Source organism: Manis pentadactyla, chromosome 10 (genome assembly GCF_030020395.1).
Source record: "Manis pentadactyla isolate mManPen7 chromosome 10, mManPen7.hap1, whole genome shotgun sequence".
Taxonomy (NCBI): Eukaryota; Metazoa; Chordata; class Mammalia; order Pholidota; family Manidae; genus Manis; species Manis pentadactyla.
The window spans coordinates 5209949-5229890 of NC_080028.1; the positions used below are offsets into that span (position 1 = coordinate 5209949).

A 19942-nucleotide genomic window follows, 5' to 3' on the forward strand; every position below is an offset into this window, starting at 1 on the left:
GCAGGTGTCCCTGGGGTACACACAGCCCAGAGGTACAAGGACGCTTCCTACAGGCCCTCGCTGTCCCGGTGATCCGCCTGAGGCCAGCCCCAGGGGCTTCTTTTCACAGCTGCGCCTTCCAATCTTCCTAAACAAGCCTCACCTCACACCCACCCGGAATCTGCCCTGGGCGATGAAATCGCCTGAACAAAGGGAAAATTCAGGAATGCAGCCCTGGAGAGTCCCCGGGAACAACAGCACATTTGAAGCACAGATGTATTTAAATCCCCCAGAAGTTCCATCCCTTCCAACTCTAAAAAACGCCAAGAATGTACGAGGAGGTAGGTAGATTTTTAGAATTTCCGTGGGCGCCCGGTGTGGAAACTGGCCGGGGTGCAGCGGGGAGGGGGCGGCGCGCTGCGGCCCGGCCTCCGGCCTGCGCGGTCTGCGCCCCTGCCCCCGCCCCCTCCGGGCTGGGCCGCCTCCCGGCAGGACCCCGGCCCGCGCTCCCGCCGCCGGCCTGCCTGCGCGCCCCCGGCGAGGGGTGACCGGGGGGTCCGGCGCGGGGCTGCAGGGCGCCGGCCGCGGGTGGCGCCGCCCCAATGGCGCCCCAGGCGAGGGCGGGCGGGAGGCTGCGGCCGCCAGGGGCGCGCCCGCCGCGGGCTGGGAGCCCTGCCGGGCGCTAGGGGGCTCGGGGGCCGCGAGGGCCAGGCCGCCCCGAGGGTCCCGGCGGCGCGCCGCACGGCCCGGCAGGGGAGCGGGGGCGCGCAGGGCGGCGGGGGCCGGGCACTCACCCTCCCGGGCCTTCCTCCTCCTCGCCAGCGTGCCGCCCAGCTTGCCCAGGAACGACTCGTCTTTCTTCATCCTGCGGGGCCGCGGGCCGGGCGAGCGCAGCGGCGCGGAGGACATGGGCCGAGCGCGGGTCGCCACGCCGCCGCCGCCGCCGCCGGCTCGCCCGGGGAGTGGCCGGGAGGGCGCGGCCCCGGCGCCGGCCCCCGCCCCGCGCCGGCCCCTCGCCCTGCGGCCGCCACCCCCAGCCCGCGGGCTCCCGCGCTGCGCCTCTCGCCCCCTCTCCGAGAAGCAGGGGTGGTGCCGCTCCGAGGGCGCGCCTGGGACAGACCCCCAGGGCTCATGCCGCCTGCTGTGTGCCGGGCCTGGAGCCCTGGGCCTGCCCGCCTCTGGTAACCGCCCTGGGGGCCCACAGGGACTCGGCAGCCACCTTCGATGCCCACCAAATAACTGCACAGATAGGTCATTTCATTTGTTGCGCTACTACCCAGAAACCGACCTGGGAAGGGGGACCCCTGGAACTGCCCCTGCCCTTAAGCTTCCAGTACCGTGGGCAATGCTGGTGGGCAGGTGCCCTCAGTGACCTCACCTGATCCTGGGGGAGCTCAGGATGCTTCTTGGAAAGCTGATGGGCGAAGAGCAGAGCAGGACAGGGGGGCCAGTGTGAGGGCTCCAGGGAAGGGGAGGGCAGAGCTGTAAGTGCTGGGGGCCCTGGAGGGGTTTAAGTGAGCCGGGGTGACTTGACAGGCAGGAGGAGAGGGAAGGAGGCCCACGTGACTCAGGACGGACGTGAACAGATCTCAGGAGACCAGTGAGTAGAAGGGGCCCCAGACTCGAAGGAGTAGGAACGTTTGAGACCTGGGCCATGGGCTGTGGCCATTCACACAGACAGGGGCTCTCAGAGGGGCAGCGGGAGAGTCCAGGGTGATGGGCACATGGACAGCGTCTTTCCATCTCCCTTTGTGCTGGTTCTGTGCCTCGTGGCACGTCATAACACCCTCAGGTCCGTGAAGCATTCATGCTGGCCCAGTGGGCGCCAGGCCCTGTCCTTCCTCGGGCGTCACAGACCTCAGGGCACCGAGCCTTGCCCTCCAGGAATTTGTAATCCAAGAGAACACGCAGGTCCCACAGTGACATACGATGTACAAGGCATGCCGTTAGGACCCCACTGCCAGGTGGCAGGGGAGCAGGAGGAGGAGAAAGGTGAGGCAGAGGCCTGTCGGGGAAGGGACACTGGCCTGGGACAAGGATGAAACCTTTGGCTTCATTCAGTGAAGGCAGAGGAGACCCAGCAAGCAGAAGGGGAAGGGCTGGGCGAGTCCTCGGCCCTATGCACCCGGGATGCGGGGGGCGTCAAGGCAGGTGGCGGCTGCCCGGTGGATTGTTCGGGGTGGAGGGGAGATCAGGGAACCTGCACAGGGGGCCTGAAGTCATGAAGGGGTTTGAGCAGAGGCCTAACATGCCAGATCGATGCAGAGGGTGCACTGAGGCAAAGCCCAGGGCCGGAGACCAATTGAGAAACTACTGAAATGAGCCAGGCCAGAGTTCCCATGAGTACAAAGGCAGTGGCAGAAGGACGGGACAGATAGGAATCAACTTGCAGGGCTGCGAACCACAACATTTAGAGAATAATTGGACGCTGGGGTTAGGGACAGTGGCGGGTCAGAGGTCTCTGACGATTTGCATGGCCCGATCTGGGGTGTCACTAACCAAGCTGGGTGAAGTGCAAAAAGGTGGTGAACTTGGTTATTGAGATCCCAATGGGATCATGGCACAGTCAGGACTGGACAGTGCTCTCTGAATGCTGGGGGGATACTGTTGTCTGGGGCAAGGGGGGCCCCTTTGAGAATCCAGTGCACAGGACAGACAGTTCACTCCAGAAAGATGCACATGAGATGATGCATACTGTTTCGCAGGCCACAGGTACCCCTCCCTCCTCTGCCCTGGGCACTCCCACAGACCCCAAGAGGAGAGCCTGTGACCAGGAGGGAGTACACAGAAAAAGAGCCCCGGGAAAGAAAATGGAAAAGAGCCACATTCCTGGCCCGAGACCTAGAAGCCAGGAGCGTGGTTCTGTGCACACAGTGACAGCCCAGTATGTGACTGTTTGGATATTCATCAGTGCGTCCAGCTCCCCAGTAAAGACACAGAATTTACAATTTTCATCTCATAACTGCTAATTTAAACACTGGAAACAGGTGAGATCCTACTTTTAAAAATGTCATTACACCATGAAAGAATTCTCTAGAAGAAGATACCCAAACCCTGACAATGGCCCGCCTATTTCAAGGAAGACAACTCCCACAACTTAGTGATTCTCGGTTGGAAGAGGAACTGACCTGGGCCTTACCTGATAGCAGGGTTCCTGGAATGTGTAGGCATGACATCATTTATGAAAAAAAAATAAGCACGTTTTAAGTGCAAGTGGGGTACTTGTTACTAAGAAACACGTGCACAGCAGTGACTCCTCCGGTAAGGTTCCTTTCTGGGTGAATCTGAAAGCACTGCACACCTGGGCTCGATTTCCTTCCACCTCTTGGGCTAGAGAAAAGGATGACTTCTTGTTAAGTGCCACTGGCAAGATTTTTCCAAATTAATTGTGTTGTTATGGTTTGTTTTCTTTTGTCTTATCTTGTGGGCCACAGATGATGATCCAGAATTGGCTTGATGGCTGTGGATTAATTTGTATTTTTTTCCAGGTTAGAGGAAGGAGGGACAATGATCTAAACCCCCAAAACTTTCCCTCCCTGGTGGCCCAGCTCCCGGGGAGCTTACATAGTTTTCCCTCTGCAGTGGGCTCATCAAACCGGCTTTCCAAATTGCTTTACAGAACAGCAAACATCAATATTCACTTGAAGGTTGGAAAGTGTTGGTTTTTAATTTTTTTTAAAGAATTTCACAAAAAGCAGAAATACAATGATAGCTCCTGTCCCCATTAACTCAGTCTTCCATTTCTTAGCACGTCACACACATATAGTCCATGCCATTGCTCTGCATACATTTTACATTTGGCAAAAATGAAAATCAGATACATGCAGCTGCCCCTATTAAAGAAAACCACGTGATTCTTTTTTGAAGTTTGGTTTCCAAAGAGGCCAGTTCCATCCTTTATTAAGGATAAGGAACAAGCATTACCTGAGCAGGTTCTGTATTCCAGGCCTTGGGCCAGGCCCTACACCGCATGGTCTCAGGTACATGTATTCTCACCATTTGCTCCATAAAGGGCAGGACTGAGCAATGCAAATGGATGTCATCTGTCCTGACACTTCACAGAGTGAAAATAGCCTGAGAAGTAATGAAGCAGGGGACCAGATAACGCCACTGGCATATTCATACAACGGAACACTACAGAGCAGTCAAAAAGAACAGTGTGGATGCATCTCAAATGCTTGTCAAGCAAAAGAAGCCAGACGCAATAGTACACATTGGGTGAATCCGCTTAGTTGAAGTTCAAGAGAAGGTGACCTCTTGTCTATGTGGAGAGTGGTTGCCCTGGGGAGAGGGGGTCTCCAGCCTGGATATGGGCATGCAGAAATGCTGGGTGATGCAAATAAATGTTCTATATCTAGGTGGTCATCATACAGGTGTAGACCAGTACACTGAGGATTTCTGCATCTCACTCTGTCTCAGTTCTACCTCCATAAGTTCTTGGGGAAACAAAAGTCAGTAACATCCCTAGGCAGGATAATTTGAGTTCCTTACCTGTGTTTGGCTTTCATTTCTCATCAACGTCTCTTAATGATAATCTGGCAGCTCTGTAAGTGCTTAGAGACAGTTTTAAAAGTTATACGCTTTCCACCATTTCCTTTCATATAACTCAAAAGAAGTGATAGCTTTCAAAAAACTAAAAATGTTTAGCTCTTTGGGAGAGGAAGGAGTACCGAGACTGTGAAGTGTTCTCTTGTGCTGCTCATTTTCAAACCTCCTAGCAATTTTAGGAGAGTTAAAAGTGTGTAGAAAAGTGATGGAAATACTTAATTGATTCGGTGATGGAGAAAATGCCTTATTTCCCCCAGGTTATCCTTGGGATGCAATCCTACTGCACTCTGGGGCAACATTTTCAAGCCTGCTGTCATCATAAAATCTAAAGTAGCCTCTTGAAAGGTGTTTTTAATCGGTTTGCTAATTTAGTGATCTGGAAGAGAGCAATGTGTGATTTTTGCTGTAAATGCTAGGAGCATGCAAAGATGACCAAATTTGCCTGGAATTTTAAAATGGTAGCAGAAACACTTTTCCCACACCACATGTGGGCAAAACACGAATCGCTGACTACGTGATCAACAGCCTTTTACTCAAGTGATTTTAGAAACATCAGCAAATTTTGAGACAAGGGAAGTTGGATTTTCATTTATTAGCAAGTCCTCTGAGTGTTCTTTTTGCATACTAGGCAAATTAAACTACATGTGCACTGTTTCTGAAATATTTTATAGATGAGAAGCAAGACGATGCCCCCTTCAAAAAGGACTTTCCCCTAGCTTTTAGAGAGCAAGCTTGAAAATATGCCAGTACCTCTTATGTAAATGATAGTCCAGGCCTATTAGACATTCACATCTTAGTCTGAATTTCCTTTCCCCATTCATGTGCCATATATGTGTCTCCTGCCTGCCAAATAAAAGGTCTTGTTTTCTGCTTTGCACCTAATTTGGGAGCAGTAAGGGAATGAGGGCGGGCTGTGCTTTGGGTGGAGGGGAGAATGATGAAGGGTTGGGGTGTTAGGGGCAGTGAGCGTACTCTAGGCTGCTAAATGGAGGGGGAGACTTGGCCACCACAGCACATCATGAGAACATGCCTGGGGCCAGGGAGGACAGTGGTCCAGACAGGATAGGAGTTTATAAGGGCCAGTCTAAGTATTTTCAGCTGTGAGCTGTACAGCCTATCACAACTCCTCGACTTTGCTGATGTGGCCTGAATGCAGTTGTAGTGTCGTGCTGTGGCTGTATTCCAGGAAAACTTTATTATGCAGAAATTTGGATTTCATACCATTTTCATGTGTCACGAAATATTCCTTTTTTTCTTTAAACATTAAAAGCGTAAACCCATTCTTAGTTCATGGGCTGTATAAAACCAGGCATTGGGCCAGATTTGGGAGCAAAATGTACCAAAACTGAATTTCACATACTGCACATTTTTTGCCAGAAAGCCCTAATAGTGGTAAGATGATGGTACCATTAAAAATCAATGTTTAAAAGATGACGGTGATTCAGACCCTGTTCCTTTGAACTGCAAGGGAGTATACAAGATCTTACCTTGAATTAGAAATGCATTGTTAACACAGCATTTCCCCAAGTGGGTCAGTAAAAATTATACTTCTTATGTAATTTTATAAAAGCACTATTACACAAAAGGAGGAGCATGTTGCCGCGTGGCTTGTCATTTTGGAAAACGGGAACCAACTAAAGGTGGATTTGCGATCACATAAACCACGGCAGAGTCTGGCTGCACTTAACGTTCCGTGGAGCAGGGCGGAACTGTCTGACGGGTGTGTGCGCCACGATGTGGTAAGTGGAAAAGCCAGTTGTGCTTTTTGCCTTACACACTTACATATTCATTCATTCTACACACATCGAGTGTCAGAGCATGTGTTAGGCATGATTCCAGGCCTCAAGACATGCTGTGAACAAAACAAAGATTTGTCCAGGGACCTTAAATTCTAACAGCAAGGGAATTAAATTAGTAATTTTAAAAAAACGTGTACACGTGTGTGCCTTTTACATATATGTGTACATACATGCATGATACATACACTTTACATATATAAAACCTTTATGGAAGCTCGACTTGTAATCTTCACATACTCTGTCAATGGGAAATGGGTGGCTTGAACTCTGACTTTCTGTCAGTATAAAAAATAACTAATGTTAGAGCAAATAAGACAGATTTTAGGACTAATGAGAATACAGTTGAGGAAGTAGATACTCAGGCAGAGCACGATTATCAGTTAAAAACAGTCTCTCACAAGTTTTCTTTAGTTCAGGTTTGAAACTCGTACATTACAATATGTTCCATGATTACCCACCTACCACACCCACCATAGATCATTACTGATAATGGTCAGAAAGCTGAGCAACTGTCAGCAAACTGCTCTTGAAGCAGGAGAGTATTAAAATATCGGCTCTGTATGGTGCATTACCTTAAGATTGTCAAAATTTCAAATTTGCCAGGAATTCAGTAAAATGCAAGGCTTGAAAAGACTATTCAATCATCAGTGCTACTTAAATATTTAGCATAAGGAACTATTGAAACATGGAGCTCATTTTCTTTCCAGAAGCGCTGTGGCAGCAGCACCCTCAACCCCTTGCTCTTGGGGTGGCCGACCCATGCAGCTTGCCCCTAATACAATCTGCTAATGCTACAAAGTCAACCCAAGTAGACTGTAACTAAATGCATTTTCCTACACCTGCATGTTGCAGTTTCCTCATAATCTGAAGGCAAAGTGCAAAATGAGAGTTCTTTCTTAGGAACATTAAGCCTTGCACACAGTAGGTACTCAGTAAATACTTGATGAACCATAAAAGCCTGTCTCTAATGGTAGAAACAATGCACATGTCCTTGGGCAGATGAGTGGAAAGACGAGATGAGAACTACACAGACTTTCAAAGGCGAGATTCTGACACACACTGTGACCTGGAGGCACCTTAGAACGTCACGCTCCTTTTTCACCTTAGAACGTCACGCTCGGTGAAATAAGCCAGACACAAAAGGACAAATACTATCTGGTACCACTCACCAGCAGCCCCTAGAGGAGTCTGTTTCATAGATGGTGGTGCCCAGGGGCTGGGGAGCAAGAATGGAGAGTTAGTGTTTAGTGGGTGCAGAGTTTCAGTTTGGCAAGATGAGAAAGTTCTGGAGAGGATGGTGGTGACAGTTGCATGATAATGTAAATGGACTTAATGCTGCTAACCCGTGTACAATGGTTGAAATAATCAATTTGATTTTATGTATATTTTCCCACAATTTTTTTTAAAGCCTATGTCTAAGACCCAAAATAACTCAGGCCCTAAAAATTGAAGGTAACTTAATGAACTGAAAAGTACCACCCTGGGGTGTGCGGCAAGGCTGAGACTTTCCTGTCGGGGAGAAGTAACAGGAAAGAGCTGGATGGTAAGCAGAGCCTGGCAAGCACAGGAAGCACAGGGGATGAATGGTCAGAGGGTTAGACCAGAAGGCAGGAGAGGGGTCAGGAGAGGGCCTGCCGAGAGGGGAGGCTGAGGTCGCTGCGGCCAGCAAGCCAGGGAGGAGGAGGGGGCTCTGCGCTCTCCAGGGGGGAGCACAGAGTCCAGGAAAGCAGGAGCTGAACCGCTGAGCAGGCACCGAGCGAATCCCTGGCTTCTCAGGAGGGGCTGCACACGGCCAGGGCCCACATCCTCCCCGAGGGGAGGCCGGGGTCCTCCAGCATCATGTGGCACCCCGCTGGCCCCGCAAGGCCCCTCTCCCTGCTGACTTACTTTTGGTGCCCCCACCAGACAGGCCATGTCATCTCTGCCTTTGCTCCCCAAGACGGAGCTTTGTGTGCACAATGGCTCAGGCCGTGTTTGCTGAATGAATGGATGGATGAATGGCACATGGTTGGTGCCAGTACAACGGTGGTAATTACTGCCTGAGTGTACTACACCACTGGGGATTAAGCTCACACCCACACAGAAGAGCTGTATCCACTGAGGCGGATTAGTACGGCTCCTTCTGCACGCAGCCCAGGCGACTGACCGATCGGTGATGACTCCAGCCCCTGCTCAGGGACCCCACGCTTCATGGGGTGAGGGCAGCAGAGCCGCTGCGAGGGAAGGGGGTTTGTCCCCTAGGAGGGAAGGAGGGCCCTGGCCTGACACTCTGCATTTCTAACCCGCCGCCAGGTGAAGCCCTGCCTCTGGTTTGTCGCTTCCTATCACACCCAGTGTCAAGTCCCGACACTACTCCCATGAAAGTGTCACCACGGGCTTCTGGGATAAGCAGCCCCCAGGGCGCCACCTGCATTCTCAGAAATGTGGACTGTCTGACACCAGCCGTGTGAGAGGCGCCAGTGCCACCCGAGTGACCTGGCCCGGGCGACATATTTTTAAATTATCCAAATACTTGTCTCAAATAATTACTTATTAAAAATTGTGTGCTGGCTGCTTCCGTCTCCTCCCCCTTTTCATAAAAGGGAGACCTGGTGGGAGCTGCAGGCCCCCAAGACAGGGGGAAGCCGTGTGTACAAGCAGAGGGCACAGAAGGCCCGTGGGGAGAGTCGCTCAGAGTCCCCTGCGCCCGAGGTAACGGTCTCCCTTTGGCACCCAGCCCGTTTTAGTAAAGGAATCACTGTCACCCCACGCGGCTCCAAAGGACAGGCGGCGGGGCCGCGCCCATCCCGACCCCCTCGGCCTCCCACTTCTCCCTCTGCTGCCTTTCTTGAAAGAACCTTCTATTCTCCACCTCCCCAACCCTCCTGCAGTCCCAGCTGCTCCCGAGGCCTACGGCCACCCCCACCCTGCCCCTGCCCCAGGCCAGTCCAGCCTCCCAACTCAGCCTGCCCCCACGATCCGTCAGAGGTGAACTGTTTCTCCCAAAACAGATGCTGAAGTCCTAACGCCTGGTCCCTGGGAAAGTGACCTTATTTGGAAGCAGGATCTTTGCAGATGTGACCAAGTTGCATCATTATTAGGTGGGCCCTGGTCCCATATGGGCGAGAGCCCATGTGAAGATGGCAGAGACTGGGGCAAAGGCACACCATGGGTCAGGGGACACCAGAAGCCAAGGGAAGGGTGTGGAAAACAATCTCCCCCACAGCCTGCAGAGAGCTCGGCCCTGCTGACACCATTTCAGATTTCTGGTCCCCAGAAGTCTGAGAGAACAAATGTCTGTTCTTCCAGCCACCAATTGGTGGCATTGTTACGGCAGCCCCAGGACCCTCACACTCTGCCCTCTTCACACACGGTCCTCCGGGACCTCTGTGGCATGGCCTCCTCTGCCCACCCCATCCAGGCTGGGCCCCCTCCAGTCCTCTCCCCAGCACGCTTTCCCTGGCGCTCTCATTCACCCTCAAGGTTGTCAGAGCCCCTCTGCTCGTGATTCCAAATCTGCAGCTGCGGCCCAGCCAGTCTCCTGAGCCACCCCTGTGCCTGCAATGTCACACGGCATCTGCCGCCAAGCCCATCCCTCCCTGGTCCCTGCCCGACCACCAGCCAGGACGGGCTGGTCAAGCGTGCCCATGAAGGACCCCAGTGCTCAGAGCTGAAGACCAGAGATTGCTTTCCCGCTGACCCTTCATGCTGTCCACAGCTGGCGCAGCTGGGCCCCGGGGCCCTACCTCGATGCCAGGCTGCCACATGGGGAGGTGCCAGTCCCCATGGCGATGGAAAGCAGCCTCGCACTGGCATTTAAATCATCACTGGAGTGATGGCACTGCCCTCCCACTGCATCCTGCCCACAGCCAGCCCCAAGGGCACAGAGGGGTGCACCCCAGGGACACACACATTTGGGGATGGTCCTGAGGGCTGCCCTAGTGCATTCATCAGTTCCTCCCTACAGCCCCATGAGGTGCTCTTCCTGCTCCCAGATGGGCAGCTATGTCTCTGTCCTTAACGTCCCTCTCTCCCAGGCCCCCTCTGGAAGCCCAACTCCATGCCCCTTTGTCTCTCACCTGGACCACGGCAAGGATCTCCAACCTACCTGGTAAAACCCAAGTCTGGAAATCTGGTCTCGACTGTCCCCTACTTATTCAAAGGCCTCTGAAGGCCTGGTGGACGGGGCCTCCCTGGTCGCTTTCAAATTCTTCAAAAACTCTCCGACTTCCTCTCCAGTCTCCTGTGACACCAATTCACAGCTGTCCCCAACAAGCCATCTGCAACCCCTGCGCCCCCCGCCCAGGGCTTTGTCCACATAGTTACCCTCTTTTCTCCTTACCTGGCTGGTAGGCACCCTCTTGTCCTGGGGACCCCGCTCCAGGTCATGTCTCTGACCTAGTTCCCTCCTAGGGCCACCTGGCCATTTCCTCCTTGGCATCTCTCCATTCCCTGGACATGCTTCTGGTACAGCAGTAATCACACTGGGTAACAACTGTTGGCCTCATTTACTTATTCATTCATTTATTCATTCAACAAACACATCAAGTGCCATGGAGCTTACATTCTCAGGGACAGAAGATCTCACACACACACACACACACACGCACACGGAAGAATGGTAGTTTGTCATAAGTAAATAGGTATGTGGATTAAACACCACACTGGTGCCGACCATTCCCACATTTCTGTCTCCAGTCCAGGACTAGCCTCAGAGCTCAGCAAACCACCCACAGGCCAAATCCAGTCTGCTGCCTGTGTTGTAGGGCCTGAGAGCTAAGGATAGCTTTTATATTTTTATGGTTTAAAAAAATCAACAAAAGAGTATTTCCTGGAAAATTTTTCCCTTTTAACAATCAAAATTTTGACCCCTACTGCAGATTTTAATATAAGAACAGTCATTCTCTTTGGAGAAACAGAAGCATTTTTTAATGATCTTTCTTCCATTCTGCTACCTGTTACTTGGAAATGTTAACCCAGCATATTTGAGAGAGTGTTTTTTAAGAAGTTTAAACTCTAGAGCAGATCTCCAGATCCCTTGGAGATTATGGCTGCTAGAAGAGGTTTACATTCATGGATTGTACACTTGGGCACCTATATAGAACTTATTCTCTATCCCGGAGTCTTTTGTCTGTGTGTCTAGTTGTACCTTATTAATCTCAGAGATACGTTATTCATTTCCCCACAAAGCAGTCGGGAATTTGCAAGAGACTGACTTCAGCTCTCATCACTGTGGGCTTCCAGAATCATCCAAGCTCTGACAAGCACCAGCCCGATTTGGGAGCTGTCAGACCTGGGGGCAAGCCGATGAGAGGGCCACTTTCATTCCCAGTGCCCACCGATCCTCTCAGCGGTGCCCTTCAAACAGACCCCACTGGTTTTCCACACTCTCTTTGCGTTTCCACTTCGTCCGTGAAGAACGCAAGCTCCAGATGTTCACGTGCACCTCGCAGGATAAACATCAAGACTGGGTGAGACTTAAATCACGAAAGAATACACACCTTCTCTATGTCACCCAACTTTTCCTTTTAAAACTTTTTTTTTTTTTATGAAACTCACCTGAAAAGCACAGGTGATCAAGGTCAACATCAACAGTGAGAGGTCAAGCTGCCTGTGGCCCTGAGACCACGTGATGAGAATGCACTTTACCTCTGTGGCCTTCCTCCCCAAACCCGTAACTCCAAACTTTGTCATGTTTTCAAGAGGAAAGCTCCAGATGAACTCCCTTTGAGGGACACCCCGCAGAACTGTCAAGGTCACAAAAACAAGAAAAGGCTGAGAAGCTGTCACTCCAGGAGCCTAAAAACACTCAGTGTAACATGGGATCCTGGATGGGGCCCTGGGACAGGGAAAGGCCATCAGGCAAAACTAAGGGCATGTGACTGACATACAGACATCAGTTAGCAATAATGTGTTAGTATTGGCCCATTAATTGTAACAAACATACCCAGGTTAATGTGAGATGTTAGTAATAGGAGAAACTGGCCGTGGGTCTATAGGAACTCTCTGCACTACTTTAAATGATTTTCTGTAAACCTAAAACTATAAAATGTAAAGTTTAAAAAATATCATTGACTTTTAAAGAGCTATTGTATTTTTTTCCACCTTTAATGCAAAATAAACATTTTCTGAGTTTTTAAAGCTCACAAGGAGGTCAGTTGGGGGAGTCTGAGTAGGCAGCATCTTCCTCCCAAGAACCTTTTAAATCTAATCTTCAATTCTTAGATTCCTTTGGGACCGATGGCTCCTAATTTTCCTTAAAAATCTGTTGTACGGGTTAACCTTTGTGCTAGTTCTGGCTTATTAGACAGGAGCAGGGTGAGCTCAGGCAGGGGACACGGGTGGGGGGGCGTATTCCAGAAGAGCTGTTGAGTGCGGGCTCAGACTGGGTCACGCGGTGACTTCATGCAGCAAACTTGTCTGCTTGTTTGTCCTGGGCACCTGTGGCTGGCAGGGGGCATTCAAGGCACTGGATGCAATTTTCCTTTTCTGTGGCTTTGACTCTGCCACTTGGCACTTGATCTCTGACCGTGGCAATCATCTAGTTTTTTGTGTGTGTGCAGGGTGGGGGGAGGTTACTCAAGCCAAGAAGAGGTGGAACTTATTTACTTATTTTCTGACAAGAGAATGACAGGCAAAGAGATAAGCCCCTTTCCAGACCCCAAGGGCTGGAAAGGACCATGTTATCAGTAGGGGATTCCAGAGAAACAGAACCAATAGGAGATGTGTGCGGGGGGCATATGTGTATATATACAGAGGGACAGAGCAACAGACTCCAGTGCGGGCAGGCACAGAGCACACAGAACACAAGACGGAGGAAGGAAGAGGTATTCACTCCTTCTCCCGCCTCACCGCCCGGCTGGGACATCCCGTCTCCTTTCCTGCGCTCCATCTGGGATGTACGCCATCGGCTCCCCTGCTTCTCAGGCCTTTGACCTGGGACTGAATGACATCAGCAGCTTTCCTGAGTCTCTAACTTGCAGACGGCCGACTGCGAGACTTCTAAGCCTCCAGAATCAAGTGAGCCAATTCCTTAAAACAGATCTCCTTTTATATACCTACTACTGACTTTTCTATGGTGAACTCTGACCCTGCATTTCCTAGGAAAAGCCCAGCCACTTTCCATCTGAAGCTTCCTATCTACTGTGCTCTCTTCTTAGAATGCTGTTTTTTTCACCTCCTTACCTGCTGGTTTACTCCTTACTCTTCTGGTCTCAGCTTAAGTGTTCCTTCTTCAGAGAGGCCTTTTCTGACACCATAGACTGAACGTATTCCCCCAACACCTGGTTGGATGCCTGAGAGCCAGCCCAGCCACCCCAGGCTTCCCCGCACAGCTGACCCCTGGGCTGAGGGGAGCTAGCTGGCGCTGAAGGAGGGGTGGAGCAGAAGCAGGGCCCCGCAGCCAGCAGCTCAAGGTCACCTGTAATGATGGAGGGAGGGGGCCATCTGGGGTGAGGCAGGGGATAAAGGATAGAGCAGACACTAGATGCTGATGGGGCTTTGGGAGAAAATAAAGAGGCCGGACTCCACCCTGAAATTAAGAGGTAGCAGCACATCACTGCACCCTGCACCTAGTCCAGCCCTGGGACATGTGTTGAATGAATAAATGAACAAAGGAACTGAGAATTCAGGCTGGCTCTGACTCCTACGCACATGCTCTTCCCACTCTGGGACAGGTTCCTGTTCCCTTGCCTGGGCCAGGAGGAGGCCCTGGTGCAGGGCTGAGGTGGTGGGGGTGGAAAGAGAAGATTCGAGGTAGTTCCTGGTGTGGCTGCTCCAAGTAGTACACATCTTTGGATTAAAGCTTGGTGGTGAGTCACATTTAACCTTTACCAGCTACATAACATCTCAGGAAATTCTATCCCATTTGACTTCAACACCTCCTCTTGTGAGGACAGCATGTCCATTTTCATCCCTTCATGTTCAATGTCAAGGCCAGACCACAGTCTCTTTACATTCTAGTATTTCTAGTAGTAGCTCTGCCTGCTTAGTATTTCAGGGAAATTACATTTAGATGAGCAGTAATTTCTGGGTATGATAATAAGATCGAAGCCATTGTATCTGGGTCTCTGACTCAATATAGGGAGGTCACCTTCTATTTCACAGTGATGGATGGTCTCAGGCTTGCTATTATCTCAACCATGTGAAGTCAGAGTATTTTAATTTGACCGGCACATGTATCCAGTGATAAATGTAGGAAATGTTTCCTCCATTAGAAACTGACTGATTGAAAGGGGGACAAAAAAGGGTGGGAGAGAGGCTGTAATTTTCAGTTGATCTAAATTTACAGTATGTGCTTTCTTTTCAAAAATGATTACTATTTATTTCCCTAGCAAGATAAAGCTGAATCTCCTTTTGGATGAACATTCTTTGTTCTTAAAACTTATCTAATGATTTGGTAAAGGAATCCAGTAATTTACTTGTCAGGAAAATGCCACATAGAAAGTCACAGCTCAGGCACGGGGACAAGATGTCCAGGAGGACTGCCAGCCCCACTCAGTACGGTGTTGGTTGTTTCTAAAATCCAGACTCTAGTTTGACTCCTGTAAAGCAGTGTTAAGACAGCCTCCCACGGCTCACTTCTCAGACTGAAATCTGAAGTGCAAATGTGGAACATGCTGATTTCGTCACAAATGCATGACCTATCTTTTCACTTTACAGCACTTCGGGGTGACAGCAAGCAGGAAGACTAACTGCTCCCCTGCTGACCCTGCCCCCAGGTTGTACGGACAAGCTGAGAGAGCGCCCACCTGCCTCCCCATACCCCAGCCCCCACCCAAACCCGCTCTGCCCTGACTAGGCCATTGTTCTCGGGCCCCTACTGGATGCCAAGCCTTTTACATACATTCCCTACTACACACAAGGGTTACACTAGCCCCATTTCACAGATGAGGAATGTGAGGGCAGGGAGGTGAATACGATTTACATATGACAACACAGGAGGGTTTTTATTCCCAGCTTGTCCCTCAGCAAAGGAGTCCCTCCTCCTCCAAGTCCGTGGCAAGCCTTTCACGTCAATGGCACCCTCACCGTCACTCCGGCACAGATCTGCAAGCACGACCCGAGGAGGAACCCCAGCCTGGTGTCTCGTGCTGTGGCTGGCGACAGATCAGAGGTTCTCAGCATGTGGTCCATGGGCACAAGACCCTCAGGGGATCTGTGAGGTCAAAACAATTTCCGTACGAACCCTGAGACGCCACTCAGTGACTCAGTTCACTGTGGGGACATGTGTCCCCCAGACGTGGTAACAGCATGGGCACCTGCGCACGCTGGCTCACCCAGGAGCGTCCAAGCAATTCCACACACGTGCAGCCCTTTTAACTTTGTGTGATAACGTGGGACCCAAGCGGAGCACACTTCTGTGCTCCGTCTCCAGGAAGAGCACTGTGAGGTTGGGTTCTGAGCAAAACCAGCCGCTCTTTTCATTGAACGACTCATTGGAGACTCAGTTATCTGGACTCGGGTCTCAGTCCCTCAATAATGAGGGAAGTGAGCTTCAAGGGAAGCAACTGACAGTGTTCACTGCCATTGACAAAATGTGAGCTTCCGTGGGAAAACCTGGATTTGGGGAAACTTGAATCCACCACGAGCTTGGTGGCATTTTAGATTTTTTCTGATGAGACTGTGATGAACATAATATGTTCCTTTTCTTCTGCATCATGACATGTGTCCATGTGTGGAAGATTTGTATAACATGGTGAATCAGTACGTCCCAAATGACCAATGCATCACGTTACAAAATCACGCCTGGGTAAAAGATCCAGTCACAGTGCCAGATGCGGGAGGGGATTTAATGTAACTGACTGAAAAAGTCACTGATATGGTTTGATTCCAAATTGCAACTGACCTTTAAAAAATTGTCACTTCCTGAGCTTTGAGGAAGTATCAAAGAACATCCAGTCATCTGAAAAGGCTACTAGAATGCATTTCTGAATGCACTTCTAGGTAAAGATGGATTTTCTTCAAACAACTTGTTGCAGCAAATTGAAAGGAGATGTGAGAATCTGTTTCTGAAGACAGGTATTAAAGAGATCTGCAAAACTGTACACTACTGTGTGCACTCATTTTTTTAAATACATTTTTCATAAAGCATTATTTGTCTTAGAACGTAATGGGTTTATTTTTAAATGAATTAGTATGTTTTGAGAGTCTCAGTTTTACTTTCCAATATGGTAAGGATCAGTATGAGCCCATATAAACAAAAGCTCTTGGAGGTCCTCCCTAACTTCCGATAGTGTGAAGGGGTCCCAAGACCAAAAAGTATGAGAGCTGCTGTTGCAATCATCTGGTAAAACCAGTGAAAAGATAAAAAGTGGAACCAAAAAAATACATATGTAGTTATTGCTCCTGGGGCTCAAATGTGGATGCACTAAACAAACTATAAAAAGCTCTCTGGTAAACAGTTATGCTGTGATCATCAGCTACATTGGTATTTTGGCTGGAGAGCAAATTTCTGGGAGAGCGCTATGACTGACTCAGAAATGCTGTCTAGCTAGTGACAGGGCTGGGGTCTGAGTCCAGCCTGAATCACAAAAAATGTACCTGCTGTTCACTCCTTTATCTCATGTTCAAAAAACAGAGTAATCTGTGGTGTTACACGTCAGCTGGCATTTGCGTTGAGGACTGAAAGCCTCAGAGGCCCCACAGGTGGGGTCTGCTAGGACTGTGGGATTCATGACTAAAAGGTGCTAAACCCAAGCCTCAACTTTGCCAGAAGACAAACTGAGGCCCAGAGGAGTAAACAGCCCCCAGGACTACAGCCAAGCTCCTGACCCAGGGCTCACTGTTCATCCACTTTCTGACAGCTGCTCCCCCAAAAGGAGCCTCCCGCTGGGCGGGTTCAGATGCTTCCCCTTCTGACGGGCCAAAGGCAGGACAACAGATGAGCGGGCTACAGGGACGGCAGAGAGGGCCCTGCGAGCCCCGGGGTGCAGCCTCACGCAAAAGGAACCTCGCCTCCAGCTCTCTGCTGCCTGCAGAAACGAAGACCTCCTGTGGTCAGACCCAATTTTTAAGAAAAGCTGGAATTTGCATTTTGAATACAACTGCCTGACTTTAAACATTTCATTTAAAGCACGGTTCTCCGGTTTTTGTCTAGATTAAGGAATCCTCTCCTCTTTGGTGATCTTTAAACATACAGTGCGTTTGAGTGCATCTAATTATCCTAAAGGTAAGTTTATCTAGTCTTTAAAAAAAAAAAAGAGAGAGAAGATTCACGACTCAGAGGGAATTCTTAGCCTAAGGAGCTGCAGGGTATGAGGAGGCTGTCAAAGTGAAGGGCCTTTGCGGGAACCACCAATGGGGAATGTGGCCTGGCTGCCGGTGGCACACCTGCCCCGCAGGGGCCAGCAACGGTCGCATCTGGTAGGACAGCCTGGTCCCTCGCGGGATCATAAGACTTGCAGATGGAGAAACAAGTGGCTTGTGGCACTGCTCCTGGCACACTGCTGATGACACTGTGTGTAATGGGTCACTGAGTTTGTGCACAGAGACTGCAAGTTCACGAGAACAAAGATGCAAACTATCTCAGTGGGTTTTTCTTCTGTGAAAATCAGGTTCACTAAAGTTAGTCTCCTTGTTACAAATGGAAGATTGACCCAGCAGTTTCCAGCAAGGGACATGGCCACATTCTCCATCAGAACAAAGCTGGCTGTGGCCTGACCCATGCAGAGCGGAACAAAAGGTGAATCAAACAAATGCCAAGCTATTCAGGCCAAATATTCAGGTGTTGGAGAAAACGGAATAAGATCAAGATGCCGAGATTGAGGCGGGGGAACACGAAACCTGTGGAGGGACGGGTTCCGCTCTCCTGGTTCCATTCTGTCACACCTGATGCCCTCAAGAGGAGTGATGAAAAATTACCTCCCACAACAAAACCTGCCAGAACCCCGGTCTCTCTGTGGAAGGCCGTCCTGACGCCCTCCAGGCCATCACCTGTCACCACAGGGGACAGACAGAACTCTAGCTCTCCCCAGCGCTCCGCTGTCTCCTCTCCCCTTGTGAAGGAGGGCCTCGGGAGCGTGCTTACAGATGAGCCCAGCCTCGCCCACACGGAGACAGCTGGGCCTGGAGTGCTTTAATTAAGGAGCTGGTGCCAACGACCCGGGGTGACCCAGGGTGACCAGGCCTCGCTTGACTAAACGTGTACCTCTTCAGAGATGGCTTCTTCTTCGGGTTCTCCACTGACGTAGTAGATGAATTCTCAAAGGCACAGTGTTAGAGTTAGAATTATTCAGGTTTTCCTGTTCTTAATTTACAATCTGAACATGACAGTGTTCTAACATGGGTTTCTTAATTTGCCAAAGGCATATTATGTGAAACTATAGAACAATTCGGGGGAAATAAGTATATTTTCCCATGTCCCTTATATTATGAAAGTTAAACTGCACTTAGATGTTCTTGCAAAATCCCCGGGGTCCATGCAGGCACTGTGGGTGGAGTCCTGGGGCCTGAGCTCGGCCTTGGGGCAGTGCAGGTCTGCAGACTCCAGCCGCCCCTGAAAAGCCCGGCTCCCCTATGGAGACTTAGGCCGCTGGTTACGGGGAGGACTGGGAGCGACGGGGACTCAGTTCGGCTTGGAGAGAGAAGACGCAAGAGTAACAGCAAGCTGGCCAAGGCCGCTGGGGCTTCCTCCGTGACGCTGGACACTTACATGGCGTCAGTTTTGAAGAATTCAAAGGAGGACTACCTTTTCTTTAAAAAATTTTCTCACATGTGACTGACTAAGTAGAGTCCAAAAATATGACTGTGAGATGCTGGGTGCACCAGGCAGAGGAATGGCCCCTTAAGATGTGCACTCTAACTCCTGGGGATGTGCCGTGTGACAGGGCAGGCGAATTAACGTTACAGACAGCCTTGGGGTTGCTAATCAGCTGACTTTAAAGTCTGGGGAGTGGCCTGGGCTGTCCCACTGGGCCCACTGCAGTCTCCAAGGTCTGTAAAAGCACCAGAGGCCAGTCAGGGAAAGACCAGCTGATGCCAGGCTGCCCGCCGTGAAAATACAGGAAGGGGCCACCAGCCAAGCAGTGGGCGCCACTGGGAGCCACGGCAGGGGAGGGGCCGGGGTCCGCGCAGAGCCTCTGGAAGGGCACAGCCCTGCTGCCCCTTTGATGTCAGCCGGGAAAGCCCATTTTGGACTCGGGACCTGCAGACTGCAGGATGACTGCTCTGTGTTTAGCCACTGGGTTGTGTGACAGGGAAATGAGCACTTCATCCTACACTGAACTGCCATTACTCTCGAGCACACCATCCTCTGCCTCCGTGTCCCTCACCTCACCCGCAGTCCTTCCACGCCACGTCCACACGCTAAATGATGCAAACAGCCAGCACCATGGCTGCAGCGCCTGAGAATGTGGCCTCCCCTTGGCAACCGGCACATCAAGCCAACTGAACACACCCTCTACACGCAGCCACGGGGATTGGCTGAACACTTCTGGTGCGCGGGAACCACAGGCCCGCCAGCCAGGGCTCCGGGATGAAAAGGAATTCGGAGACTGTCTGACGGGACCTTCTGTCTGAGCAGCACGTGAAAGGACACACGGCAACTTTCACTGTCTCATCCCCCTACGTGGGGTCCTCAGGAAAAGCCAGCGTGGGACACACCGTCTGGGGAGAGCAAATCATATCCACGAAGTGAC

At 50.8% G+C, this 19942-nt stretch overlaps 1 protein-coding gene and 1 long non-coding RNA gene across 2 annotated transcripts in view; one reads left to right on the top strand and one right to left on the bottom strand.

The window, feature by feature from the left end:
- The window catches only part of PARVB (parvin beta), a 111506-nt gene extending 110559 nt beyond the window's left edge, over positions 1 to 947 (bottom strand). Inside the window, exon 1 of the mRNA XM_036931361.2 lies at positions 774 to 947. Within this exon, the coding sequence (XP_036787256.2) occupies positions 774 to 888 (115 nt within the window). The 5' untranslated portion in view covers positions 889 to 947. The remainder of the gene's footprint in view (positions 1 to 773) is intronic.
- Positions 948 to 12765: 11818 nt separating this feature from the next.
- Positions 12766 to 16351, top strand: LOC130685067 (uncharacterized). Its single transcript, XR_008999502.1, has 2 exons — positions 12766 to 13325; positions 14967 to 16351. It is a non-coding gene; the product is annotated as an uncharacterized LOC130685067 (long non-coding RNA).
- The last annotated feature ends 3591 nt before the right edge of the window (positions 16352 to 19942 follow it).